Source organism: Sarcophilus harrisii, chromosome 1 (genome assembly GCF_902635505.1).
Source record: "Sarcophilus harrisii chromosome 1, mSarHar1.11, whole genome shotgun sequence".
NCBI classification, from domain to species: domain Eukaryota; kingdom Metazoa; phylum Chordata; class Mammalia; order Dasyuromorphia; family Dasyuridae; genus Sarcophilus; species Sarcophilus harrisii.
The window spans coordinates 454,127,766-454,142,117 of NC_045426.1; the positions used below are offsets into that span (position 1 = coordinate 454,127,766).

Here is a 14,352-nt window from a genome sequence, read left to right on the forward strand (position 1 = left end):
GGTTTGATGAGAAACTTGAAGTAAGGGAAATTAAGTACAAAGCTTTTATAATAATCTGGGTAAGAGGTGATAAGGACTTAAACTAAGATGATTGTATAAATAGAGGAGGAATTGGAAAGTGATAGGTGTAGAGGTAGAAATTGAAAGATCAGCTAATTAGATATGTGAGGTAAGAGAATGAATAATTAAGAATGAAGTTGAGATTGAGAATCTAAGTTACTGGAAGTGATGGTGGAAGTTTGGAAGAGGGGGAAGGTTTTAGGGGAAAGATGAGTTCCATTTGGGAAGTGTTTTAGATATGTTGAATTGAGTTCTTACAGATAATAGTTAAACCTATGAGATTTAATGAAGGTCCATGGAGAGAGTTAAGAGTGAGAAGATGGAAACTTTCATCTCCTTTTTAGAGTTTTTTTTTTTTAAACATGGGTTTTCATCCCATTTCTTCCTCTTCCTCCTCCTCCTCATTTTTCAGATGTCAGCTCATACTCTCTCCTCTTACACCCAAATGTAAGGCCAATTCTTCAATATGTATCCTTGATCCTGTTACCTACCATCTTTTCCAGTAGATTGCTTCCACTATCATTCCCATGTTTTCTCTGTTTGGTCTACTCATTTTTACTGACTCCTTCCCTGTTGTTTACAAATACAATGTCTCTCCTATTTAAATTCCCCTCTCTTCCACCCACATAACTTTAATTGGTCCTACCATCTTGGCTTAAGTATCATCATTCTTTATGTTTCTCTCCCATTTTGGATAAATTTCTTGAGAAAAGTATCTGTAAACATTGCCTCTATTTCTTTTCCTCAGTTTTTTCTAAATTCTCTATAATCTGACTTCTCATTTTGTCATTCAACTACATCTGCTCTCTTTAAAGTTAGCTTGTTGCTAAATCTAATGGACTTATTTCAGTCCACATACTTTTGACAGCTATAGCTTCTGACACTATTGATCACCTCCTGAGCAGTGTGTTTGTTATTTTTGGATTCAGTGACACTGTTTCTCCTATTTGACTTCTCCTTGGTTCCCTTTGCTGGTTCTTCATCCCTACTTATTAAGTCATACCTACTAAGAGTAATTTTCTGCCAAAACTCTGACCTGGGCCATTGGTTTTCCTGATGGTTTTAGGCTTCCCTGGCTTCCTCTGGGACCCAGTTTAGATTCTTACTTCTGAGTAGTCCTCTTTGGATCTCCCCTAGTTGCAAACATTTTTCCTTTGAAATTACTTTCTATCTGTCTTGTACATATCCAATCTTGTATATCTCATTTCTCTCATTAGAAGATGAGTTTCTTCCAGGAATGAATTTCTTTTTTGGTCTTTCTTTTGTATTACCATCACTTATCACAATAACCAAGCACATAACAAGTGTCTTAATAAATGTTTGCTAAGTGATGTAGAGTATTATATTTGCCTTCTAATTGGTACCCTTGCTTCTAATCTCCTCTTTTTTGGGGAGAGGGGCTTAAATTTTTTCCCCATTGCTTTCAATTAAAAAAAATTTACACACTATCTTCCCCTTAAAACATTTTGATGTACAATGGACAATTAAAAAAATTGCAAAACTGATTCTCCATTTTATGCTGCTTATTAATTATTAAAAACAGATAACAAATTCTACAAGTTAGCATTCAAAACTGTCTTGCTTATCTGCTCATTCTATTCTCTGCATTAAAAAATTAAAAAATGTTGCAGTGGTCCTCTTTTTTGCATCACTATTGCCAACTTTTCTCTTGTTCTTAACTTTTCTCCTTGTTAAAACTTGAGAGGAAAAACTCCAGAGCCTTGTAACAAATAAGAATAGTAAGGGAAAACAAATTCATATTAGTGACTGTGGACAAAAATGTATCTTTGTATATGTGTCCTCTGTGTCAGAAAGTATCATGTATCATCATAGATCTTCAGGAGACATGGTTGGTCATTGTTGTGGTCAAAGTCCTTTCAAGGTTCTTTTTTCTTTATAATGTTTTTGAACTTTTATACTTTTTTCTCCTAGTTCCTCTCATTTTCTGCATTAGTTTTTACTACCCAGTATTCTTTGAAATAATCTCTTGTCATTTTTTTAGGTACAATAATACTCATTACATTACCCTGCTATTCTCCAATTGATGGGCAATCCATTAGATTCTAGTTCTTTTTTTCTTTTGAATTCCCTCCTTCAGGATCAGGGAGGTTGTTTTGCTTCTATTTCTTTCCTGTTATTTTTCTCCCTCTTAATTTTCCTTCCTTTCTCCTTTCCCCCTCTGCCCACAATCTTACTTTTTAATCTTCTCTTTTAAGTTTGCTTATTTCTACACCAGACTATGATTATCCATATGTATATTCAACCTTCTTTTGTTTCAGATAAGTGAGATTCATTTGATGCTTATTTCATTCACCCCTTCCTCTATGTTTGTATCTTCCTCACATATATCAGGAAAAATAACAAGTTCCAGTCCTTTCTTTCAAATTTCTATAGGAATATATTCCTTTTATCTTTCCATTATCCTCAGAATAGAAGTAATCCACTTTAGATCCTCTGTTTTTCTCATTTAATTCTCTCAATATTTTGTGAAAACATTAAGTTTTTGCTGGAACACTTGTTTCTTCTCCTATTAGAATGTTAGCACTATATTATTGTCTTATAACTTCTGTTTTTTCTCGACTCTCATGTTTGTATTTTAAAGTTTCTTTTCAACTCTGGTCTTTTCATCACCAATGTTTGCAATTCCTCTTTTCCTTTGTAGAATTATACTCAGCTTTGCTGATTAAAATATTTTTGGTTATAGGCCTTTTGGAATTTTGTGTTCCTAGCCTCTTATTTTAGTAGAAATTGCCTTATCATATATGATCTTATAAATTATATGACCCTAATAATGACTCTTGGTAATTGAACTGCTTCTTTCTGAATATTTGAAATATTTTTTCTTTAACTTAGTAGCTCTGGATTTTGGCTGTGATATTTCTTAGACTTTTCTTTTGGGGCGGTTATTTCTTAGGAGGTGATTGGTGGGTTCTTTCTATCCTCTGGTTCCAATAAATCTGGCCAGTTTTCATTTATGCGTTTATCTTTTTTTTCTTTTCTTTTTAATCACAGCTTTAAAGGAGGTCGGTGATTCCTAAATTTTCACTTCTTGACCTCTTTTTCTAAGTCATTTGTTTTTTAAACTATCTTTTCTTTTCAATTTTTTCTCTAGAAACTTTATTTCATTTTTAATCTTTTGTTTCATTTCTTTTAGGTATTTCTTGTAGTTCTTTTGGAAAATTGATTTTTTCTTGAGTATGTGCTTGTGGTTATAAAGTTAGTTTCTTCTATTTTAAGTATCTTTGTATCTATAAGAATTTTTCACTTTGGTGGGTTGAACATGGTTTATTTCTCTAAACTTAGTGCCTTAATTGGGCATTTTTGTGCCAGGGTTCATACCCTGTTTCATTTTTGGATGAGGGGAACTCTCCATGTTCTCACATTAGGGGTTCTTGGGTTACAAGAACATACAAGATGTTTAAGGTTCAAATGGCTAGATCAGGATCCAGTGTTGTTTGACCTTAACCCTTGGCCTATTCTTGTAATGACCGCGCTAGCACCCAGACACCCCAGAATCAGCCGGAGTCAGGATAAGCAAAAGCCCATCTTTATTCTTGGTTCCCAGGAATAGAAGTGAAGGGGATGGAAGAGAATCTCTGTAAGCGCCTTCTCCTCATTTCTGCAAGGCTCTCACTCTTGCTGATGATTACTATCCTACATAATACATGTATCTCTGGACCATTTCTGGTCACCGTGGAGGCTACCTGTTATTTCACTTGTGTTGGCACTGGTTTATCTGTCTTGTGTGGAAAGAATAAGCAAAAATTTAGCATTTCCTTCAGTTGGGAGTATAGGCATTCTAAGGGGGAGGCCTTGACACAAAAAAGGTCAGAAGTCCTTGAATTAAAATATTCCCTTATTCTTGAAGTTACTTTAACTTTGTTCACATTTCTATTTACTTAACTGTGTACAAAACTCTTTTCCTTTGCCCTCCTCCATTTCCCCATTTTCTCTCCCTGACATCAGGTATCATTTTTTTGTTTTGTTTTGGCTTCAGATACCTGGTGCCTTAGACATAGTAGATGTTGTATATAATTGAATTTAAAAATGGAGGTAAACTGGGAAAATATAACATTGTGTAAGCAATGCAAATCATTAATATTTTGGGGCTTTTTGAAAACTTTTTTAAAAATTATTTTGTATGGATATTTATTGGATATTGTGTACAAATAAGAGAGAAATCAAATATTTACAGAGAGGTTAATAACTTCTGAATTCTGGATAGTTGAAATCATAGCTAGATGTTATAAGCTTATATGATTCATGGGTAGTATTAGAATCCTAGTAATATACATTTATTCTTTAGTGATTATATTAGAATTGTAAAGAAGGTTTGAGTTTATTAAAATACTTAGAAATGTTTATCTCAATTATTACTTTGGGATTGTGATTAACAATAATCTATTTTGAACACACCAAGCACAGTGACGGGGTGATTACAAGGAATAAGATTATGACTATCACTAGGTAGATGTTGAAACAACACAATTATTAATTTGGCATCATGAATTAACTGGTGATAGATAACTGGACTCCTAAACACCATAGATATTTAATATTTGTTGAAAATAAAATTTTCATTAAAAAATTTTATTATTAATAATGTGCCTAAAATATAGTAGGCTTCTAATTAAATGTTTATTGGATTGGAATGTGTGATTATGGGGAAAGCATAATGTATTTGAAGTAGCAAATTATAGGCAAGTAGATGAATAAGATGGAAATAGACATGTGATCTTACTGGAAAAGGAACTGCTACTAAAGAAATTTCCTCTACTTGTGCAAATCTGGACCTTCTCTGCAATTTATAGTCTTAGAGAATTGCCAGAGGGAAGCAGAGCTGGCATTGGGCAGAGTTGAACTAAAAACCTCATAACTTCCTGTCTCTGAAGTGGACTTGTTCTCCATTACATAATGATGCTGTCTCTGTGGGTGAATAGAAGGATTTTAAATGTGATTATCTCTTAATCATCCTAAAATTTTGTATTTATTGAGGAAAAACTGCATATTTGACTTAACTAGTCTTATTCTGATATTTTAAATAATAATTTGCACTTTAAAAAGTAGATTTAACAAGATCAGTACAATCAGATAAAAAAAAAAAACACCCCACCATTATTACACAAGTTATCTTATTAATTAATTAACCTGATATCTAAAAAATCCACTATTATTATTTGCTTGGTTTATTTGGATTGAAAAATCACTCCAGAGAAGACAGTAGATAGGTTCTATTTACTTCAAAGATATTTCTTTCTAGGATTTATTTGTAAAGTAATTCTTATTTCCCATCATTCAAATAGGGTAGGTTTTTTTTCCTTTCTGATCTCAGGGCAAATGTCTATATCCATTTTTTATTAAAATTTAGTTATAAAAGGTCTTGAATCCAACCCATTCCATACAATTAATAGACATGTTGGGCTATACTTTGCCAGTCTACATAATTATCTTGCATATTTTAGCATAAATATACTTAGATTGTAACTGTGTGTTGTTTCTTGAGTTTAGCAAATCTTACTTTCTGTTATGTTGCCTTTACCTTCTCTACTTACTTAACCCCTTTATTGATGTGATACTATCACTAATTCCAACCATTTGGCTTCTAGTAAAAAAAAAAATTTAACCATTCAAGCATTTCATTATGTTTTATCTGCACTAAAATAAATTGGTTAGCTAAAAGGGAGATAGTTGGGAAAATATAATTCTGTTTAAGTTGGTAGTACTCTTAAGACATAAGGACTGTGTGTGTTTGGCATGAAATGGGCAATTAGAAAAAATTTTAACTGATGGAAGTTTTGAGGGGAAACTGCAAAGATTAGAGAAATTAATATTGAATTTATCCAAATATCAATTACTGATTACCTTGAAGCTATTTGGCTGTGTTAAACTTTGTATAAGGACAGTATACAAGCAAGGTGGTATGAATTAGAATATTTTTGTAATGTTCACTGAAGAACATTGGTAACATTCTTTCCTACTTTATCAACATTTTAGATCAAAGTTATTAAAATGTTTTGAAACGTAATTTTATATATGAAATTGTATAAGATAGTGCCCTTTAAAACAGTCCTTGAATTAATTGGTCATTGAATTTGTTTCATTTTTGATGCTTAAGAGAACTATCATTGAATCTTTCTAAAGTCCTTTGAAACTTCTTTTGGCAAATCATATTGAAAATCTGTTAAAAATGTTGAAATATGAATCCACATTTATATAGACTAAAGAAAGCCATTAAAATTATTTTTGATCAACTTTGCCTTCTGAATAGCTTTCTAGACTGTATAGTAATTGGGAAAAATAGGAAATTCTATATTTTGTATGTTTTTAAGGTCCATCTTGATAGTATATTTAATAGAAAGCATGTTTTAAAACTGTAGAGTGATTTTTACAAATTTAAAAAAGTATTGCATTAACAGTAACATCTAGGAATTGACACAATTTATTAAAATTGTTTTCTTTGATGCTGATTTTGGAGACTTATGATAATTTAATGTAAATGATATACCCAAATAAAATCTGTTTTAAGAGGAATTTTTTGCTTTAAATCCATATGTGTTAGATACATGTGCATTTAAAATCACAGATATATAACAGTTATTTATTCTGTATTTTTAGCAGACCGGAAGTTTTTCTAGCTGGTCCGGTAGTTTCCTTATGGATGATAGCATGTCTAATACTCTAAATAGTCTTGAGGAGCAAACTAGTGAGTTTTACAGTATGGATGAAAATCAGAATGCATCTGCCCAGCAGAATTCACCCACCAAATTCCTGGCTGTGGAAGCAAATGCAGTATTGTCATCTCTACAGACAATTCCAGAATTTGCAGAGACATTAGAACTCATTGAATCTGTAAGTTTGATATTTTATAATTCAATTCATTAAACAATAATCAGGTTGATTTTGGTTTATTTGCAAAGGTTCCCATTTAGAATAGATATTAAATTCTTATCACTGTATATATTTCTCTTTTTTTCTTAAACTTTTTTGTTTGATTGTTGGTCATTAGGGAATTGTTGTTTTTCTTGTGGTTGTAATTTCAAAGTATGTATCAAGTTTTTCTAAAAATAAAATTCTTAAATTCAAACCAACTGTAATAGATAATGACACACACTCATTCTGTCTCTATCTCTGTCTCAGTCTCTCTGAAAATAGTTTAAAAGCAGAAGCCATAACTCCTTTTCATAAGTTGGGAAACTTCACAAAATCAGAAATAGAAAGAAAGGCCTTTTGAGGATCAGTATGGCGAGAGATATTCAGTGACCTGTGTACCCAGGATCATAGTGCTGGCAAACCGAGCCTTTGCCAATATTTATCCCCGAGAAGCCAAAGGACCTTGGGCAGGTTACCTTGCTTGTCTTGGTTAACTCATTTGTCTTGGTCTCTATTCCCTCATCTATAAAATTAAAAAGTTATAATATGTCTAAAAAAGTGATTACTTATTTCAAGGGACTATGGTTTTCATTTGTGTGGGTATTTTCTCTCCCAACTCAGATCACAAGTACTCTATGCTTTAGTCGAGTTTTCATGAATTCCCGGAGCCAAAAATTCATCACTGTAGCCAAACTAGCCATGATACTCTTTGAACTTAACTAGGCTGGTCTTTGTACAGCAAACAAAAAGTCTATTCCTGGGTCCATATTTGAAATATAAAGTATTAGCTTAAATTAGTTACTGATTAAGGACTGATTTTTATAGCTATTATAAACTTCAGTGTCTATTGATTCCCAGGTCACTTCTTAAGCTGGTACTTGTGACTTGGTCTTTAAACAAAATGCTCTTTCTGAGTACAGTTTCTTCAGTGGGTGTGTGATAAGTAGGAGTGATAATCTTTAGTTTTAATCACAGTTGCTTATGTTTATATAGCACTTTCAAATTTACAAAGTAAATGAGCAAAGGCTCATGATAATTCTTTGAGCTAGGAAGAAAACGGGTATTATCTTTTTTTTTTTTTTTTTTTTTTTTTTTTTTTTATGGCTAAGGGGTTAGGCTTATACAAAGTAAAACTAGTAAGTGGTAAGAGTCAAGATTTGAGTTCCATTATTATCCTTTCTGCTATACCACATAATAATCTTGTCTTTCTCAAATTTGAGCAAGGCTGGATATCAACTCTGCAAAAGCCATAGAATATTAGTAAGTTAGTGGATCTATATTTGTGAGACCCCTGAGCTAGAATATATTCTCTGTTATATTTTTGTTTTGCTCTTGGTGTGAAAATTTTCTTGAGCTCTTTCTGACAAGAATATGTTTTGTATGTTCAAGAACAGCCCTGGAAAAGTATTTCTTTATTTACATTGGGAAAAAATATATATAATTTAAGAAAGTTTTATAGTTTTGTATTGGTTCCTTAAAAAAAAATCAGAATAAAAGTTTATTTAGACAGGAATTTTTGTTTGATATGAGAATCAGTTTTGAATGTTACACATGCTCATTTAATTTTAATACCATCCTATTTTGAATTTTATAAGATACTCTCAGGAATAAATTATATTTAATCATTCTAAGATTAAAAAAAGTAATTTGTTACAGTTTTTCTTCAGTGAGCCCTGAAAGTAAAAAATTTTGATGAGTAATGTATTCTTAGATTTTATACACATACTTAAGTAATATATCTTGTATATGCTTATATATCTTAGTTTGTATGTGTGCATATATATATGTATATATATGCACACATACATATATAGGCACATAAAATTTTGAAATAGCTTTATTGCTTTGTAATACCTTTCCACATTAAAAGTTAACTCAAAGAACTATGTGGTATTAAATTATAATCATATTTGAACAGTTAAAATTACTTAGAATTTACACTTTTAAAAAAGAAAAACAACTAGACTATTGAATTACAAAATGGATTTGCAGTTTAAATACTCTGACAAAATAGTTAGCTCATTACTGACAAATTAATTCGTTGCATCATCTTGCCATTTATTTTCCTAGGCATTGTTTTGTAGGGTACAAAAGAATAGCATTTCAAATTTAAGCATTTGGTCCCAGAACTAATTTTGCTTTCCATTTGGAAGAGTTAAAATTCTGACAAAACTAGAGGCAATTTAATCTTCCTTGACCCTTCTACCTTCTTACTTTCCCAAATAGGCAACAAACTTAAAAAACAAACAAACAAACAAAAAACCCAGTAACTCTTCCTACTTTACCTTCCCTAGAAAAGAATCATACTTTTTATTCATACCATATCTTAAAAGTTTAGCATTGTTTTTGCTTAATCTATTCCTCTTAATTCTTCAGGCAGATTTTCTTGTTCTGTGGGATTCTTGTAGAAAGGATTGTATTTGTAGCCTTTGACAGAACCCAAAATCCTTAATGAGTTAATGCAATCAGGTGGAAGAAAATCCTGGTGGTTTCTCAAGTAGACTTTGCCAGTGTAGTAATAGGCATTATGTGTTTCATTTTTATGGGTTAGAATGAAAGTTAGAATAGACTTGATAAGTAGCAACTGCTTGGGTCAATACAGGAGGATCTGCCAGAACTGTTTTTTTCCTAATAGATCTCATCAGCCTCCTGACCATGTACCATAAGTCCTTACCATCTGTGGGCACGCAGGCAAGCCAATAGAATGAAACATTCTTGTGTGAGCCATACAAGAGATACTTGTTCATACAAAATGTGGGATTGTTACAAGTCTTCACATAATTTTTTATGATTAAAATTCCTTCATTAGAATAATTTTATACACCTGTCTTTCAAAATAGTTTTCTTGAGCTTAGTTTAGTCTGGATTGCCAGCTGTAGTCCATTCAGTTTACTCCTCAGATCCCCAGTGAAGGGATAAATTAGATTGTTGACAACTTTATCCTCTAACTACACAGTGAAGTTGGGGAAGGAGGAGAGAGAGATTACATGGGGAAGAGCAGATGAAGGGGAAGTAGGCTATCAGAATGCTGCTGCCAAAACTTCTGTGGTTGTCATGGATCTCAAAATCTGTAGACATACTCTGATCTAGCATTCAGATTCTGAAAGAGCTTGACTGGTCACATTAAAATAATTTACATTGCTTCTGCTGAGAGCTTCTTACAAGACAAGTGCCAAGCCTCAACTGAAAAGGGCAGCATTGCCTGGAAGGAAGGGTTTCCATAGTGGCTCTAATTGATCACTGTCCCCCACTCCATATGAAGAAGGAAAGAGTCCTGTGATTTGAAACAATGAATTTCCTCAGTAAAAAGGATGATTTTCTTCTTGCAAAAATTCTTTTCACTTTTTTGTTTTATGACATCTTAGATATCACTTATCACTGTATGTAGGTCAAGAAGCAACAGAGCTGACCATGGAACAACTGACTGTTTAATATAAGAAAAGGAATACAGGAAGACTATATATTGTCACCTTATTTATTTAACTACTGTGCAGAATATATGTTGTGAAATGCCAGACTGGATGAATCAAAAGTTGAGGTTTTTGGGAAAAATATAAACAATCTCAGATATGTGGAAAATAGCATCCTGCTGGTAGAAAGTGAAAAGGAATTAAGAAACCTCTTGATGAGAGTAAAAGACAAGATTGTAAAAACTGGCTTGAAATTTAACATAAAACCCTGAGACATAACAATTAGTCCCTTCATTTCCTGGCAAATAGAGAAGAAATGGAAACAGTATTAGATTCTATAGTCTTGGACTCAAAGATCACTGCAAGAAAGCAATGACAAATCTGGACAGCACACTAAAAAACAGAAATTACCTAGCCAGCACAGGCTACAATCTCTGGTCAAAGCTATGGTTTTTCCATTGTTAGTGTATGATTATGAAAATTGGTCTACAATTCTGATGGACCTGGCCATCCTCAGCAATGAGATGAACCAAATCAGTTCCAATGGAGCAGTAATGAACTGAACCAGCTATGCCCAGCAGAAGAACTTTGGGAAATGACTAAGAACCATTACACAGAATTCCCAATCCCTATATTTTTGCCCACCTGCATTTTTGATTTCCTTCACAGGCTAATTGTGCAATATTTCAGAGTCCAATTCTTTTTGTACAGCAAAATAACGGTTTGGTCATGTATACTTATTGTGTATATAATTTATATTTTAATATATTTAACATCTACTGGTCATCCTGCCATCTGGGGGAGGGGGTGGGGAGAAGGAGGTGAAAAATTGGAACAAGAGGTTTGGCAATTGTCAATGCTGTAAAGTTACCCATATATATAACCTGCAAATAAAAGGCTATTAAAATTTAAAAAAAAGAAAAGAAAAGAAAATTAGTCTGTGAAGAAAACTCAGGACCACACAATACTGTATTTTGAATTGTATTGCTGAAGAAGATTTTTGGAAGTCCCTTGGACTTCAAGAAGATCAAATCAATAAATATCTAAAAGATTGATTGAGGCTATATTCACTAGAAGATCAAATAAAGAAGCTGAAATACTTTGACCACGTAATGAGAAGACAGGACTCATTGGAAAAGACCCTTATGTTGGGAAAGATTGAAGGCAAAAGGAAAAAAAGACAGAAGATGTGATGGATAGTATCATGCAAAGAACTTGAACACATGGTGGAGGAGGCCTGGCATGCTATGGTCCATGGGGTCACAGAGTCAGACATGACTGAACAACACATTTCAAAAGCATTGAGAAGTGCATTGTATCAGGCAGTGATTTCAAATCTTTTGAACAGAAAGCTGAGAATGAGCTCATCCAGAACCAAGGAATTCCCTTTCAGATAAAGTATTTTTAACGTTATTTGTTTTGATACACTTTCATACTTAGCTCCCAACGTCAAAGTGATACATTATTTAAAATATTCCAGATTGGAAAGAGGGTACAACTGGGAACTTAAGTGATATTGTTCTTAAATAGTAAAAATATCCAACTAAAGTAGATTGTTAATGATGGAAATAAGTGCTTTTATTGACCCTTTGGGGATAAAGTCAACAAGTGTTCAAGATTATATCTAAATGCCCTATCAAATTAACTTTAATAATAACTTACTGTGTTGCAGGATCCTGTAGCTTGGAGTGATGTTACCAGTTTTGATCTTTCTGATGCTGCTGCTTCTCCTGTTAAACCCACCCCAGTTAAATTGATGCGAATTCAGCACAGTGAAGGAGCTATGGAATGTCAGTTTAATGTCAGTCTTGTACTGGAAGGAAAAAAAAACAATTTCAGTAGTGGAGAGAGTGAAATTATTCCTTCGGTATCCCCAAATGTGGCTAAGTTTAGTACTCCACCTACTATCTTAAGAAAGAAGAGAAGAATGCGAGTTGGTCAGTCACCAATTGGTGAACTCAATGATGGGTCATTTAATGACGCTGTCAATATTGCACTAAAACATACACCAGTTAAAACACTACCATTTTCTCCTTCACAGGTATGGTGTTACTTATTTAAATATTTTAGAAGTCTTTAGTAGTTGTTGATTATGCTAAAAATTGATATTGTAATCCATGGATCCATTAAAATGCATATTTAAAATTCTTGAACAATGAGGGCTAAGTTTCCAGTCTGATTTGAACTGAGAAACCATAGAGCCACATGTTAGAATTATAAAAAGCAAAAAACAAAACAAAACACGAGGAGGCATGAAACATTTATGAATTAATTTTGTTATATCTTTCTAAAGAATATTTAGTATTATGCTTTGTTTTAGAGGAAACTATAGATAACAAATTCAGAGGTGTTATTAATCTTATATATTTTAAGAGGAAGAAGAAAGTAATTTTAAAATTATACATATTTGATGTATTGAAATATTTCATTGAATCTGTGATAACATTAATATGACCACTCTCTTTAGTTACAGATTGTAACCCATCCACACATTCTCAATATTTATCCATGCCTTACTTTAAATCTTCCATGTAGGCAAAGGAACAAACATTTATTATGCACTTAACTATGTGCCAGGCATTGTGCTAAGCTAAAAATCTATCCAATATTCTGAAGGTCTATATCTAGACCATTTTATATTATGTGAATATTGTTTGACATTTAGATGCCACTTAGTGTTAACATCCCTTTAACACTGGTATGCAGATTTTCAAAGATAAAATTATTTTTAAATTGTTCTCCCCCCCCCCCTTTTTTTTTAAGTTTTTCAATACATGCCCTGGAAATGAACAACTTAATATTGAAAATCCTGCATTTACATCAACCCCAATTTGTGGCCAAAAAGTACTTATCACAACTCCTCTTCACAAGGAAACTACACCCAAAGATCAAAAGGAGAATGCAGGGTAAGTGAACATTTAAGTGTATTCACTATTCAGAGAAAGTGAGCAGAGACTTTTAAAGTGGTTATTCACTGAAATGGCTTTGTAATTTATTGTTATACATTTATATAATCCCATAAAACCATTATAGTTAGGAATTTTAAAAGGCAATTGTTTTCTTTTGTCCTGTATGCTGGAAGAATTACTTTTTTAAAATAACAATTTTTAATGTTTAATTTTTAAATTTTTAAATTAATTTTAAATTATTAAAATAATTAATTTTAAATTTAAATTTTTAAAAATAGCAACAACTGGCAACTCGGTAACATTGAGGATATAGATAAGATTCATTATTTAAGTAGAAGTTGGAATTAGATGACCTCTTTTGTTCTTTCAACTTTATAATAAAATAATTCTAGCTGCCCTTCCCTATTGTATTCTAAATCTTTGTAGTCAATAAAGTTTTTGTTTAAAAAAAGATGAAAAGTTAAATAAAATGTGAGGTGAGTAAGGATATTAAAAATTTTAATGTGATTTTGATTTATCTGTTTGATAGATTTAGAACCCCTACAATTAGAAGATCTATACTGGGTACCACACCAAGAACTCCAACTCCTTTTAAAAATGCTCTTGCTGCTCAGGAGAAAAAATATGGACCTCTAAAAATTGTGGTAGGTATATATTTTTCCTCAGTCCAGATTAAATAAGTGTGTGTGCATGTGTGTGTGTGCTTAGTGATTGGTAGGGACTTTTTCTTAGTATAAGAATGAATTATAATGGTTTGATAGGAAAAATCTAAGAGTAGTTACCAACCATATAATGATTGTTAGTAGAAGTGTTATTACAATGAATTTTCAGTTTGCTTGAGTGATCTCATTAAATCTGGGGAAATAAAAAGCCATTGGAAAAGTTTATCTTCATAAAGAGAAAATTTCTTTTCATACACATCCACACTATAATTTCATCACCTTATCTGAACACATAATAGTCTTTCTTCAGTATCAAGTTGACAGCACTTTTGTCCAAATTTCTTAAATTTTCTGGTGGTGCTTTGTCATTACATTTCTTAACACTTTCTTGTAAAAATAATTTTTTAAAGGTTTTTAGATCATGGACAAAAACTTTCATAA

The 14,352-nt window shown here is 32.3% G+C and overlaps 1 protein-coding gene across 5 annotated transcripts in view; it reads left to right on the plus strand.

The window, feature by feature from the left end:
* MYBL1 (MYB proto-oncogene like 1) overlaps window positions 1-14,352 on the plus strand; it is a 63,155-nt gene that overhangs the window by 40,093 nt on the left and 8,710 nt on the right. For 3 of the 5 annotated variants that reach the window (XM_031946330.1, XM_031946327.1, XM_031946328.1), the window contains exons 9-12: window positions 6,676-6,909; window positions 12,013-12,381; window positions 13,104-13,246; window positions 13,779-13,893. In XM_031946330.1, the coding sequence (XP_031802190.1) occupies window positions 6,676-6,909; window positions 12,013-12,381; window positions 13,104-13,246; window positions 13,779-13,893 (861 nt within the window). The remainder of the gene's footprint in view (window positions 1-6,675; window positions 6,910-12,012; window positions 12,382-13,103; window positions 13,247-13,778; window positions 13,894-14,352) is intronic. The other 2 variants (XM_031946329.1, XM_031946331.1) reach the window with 1 other exon arrangement.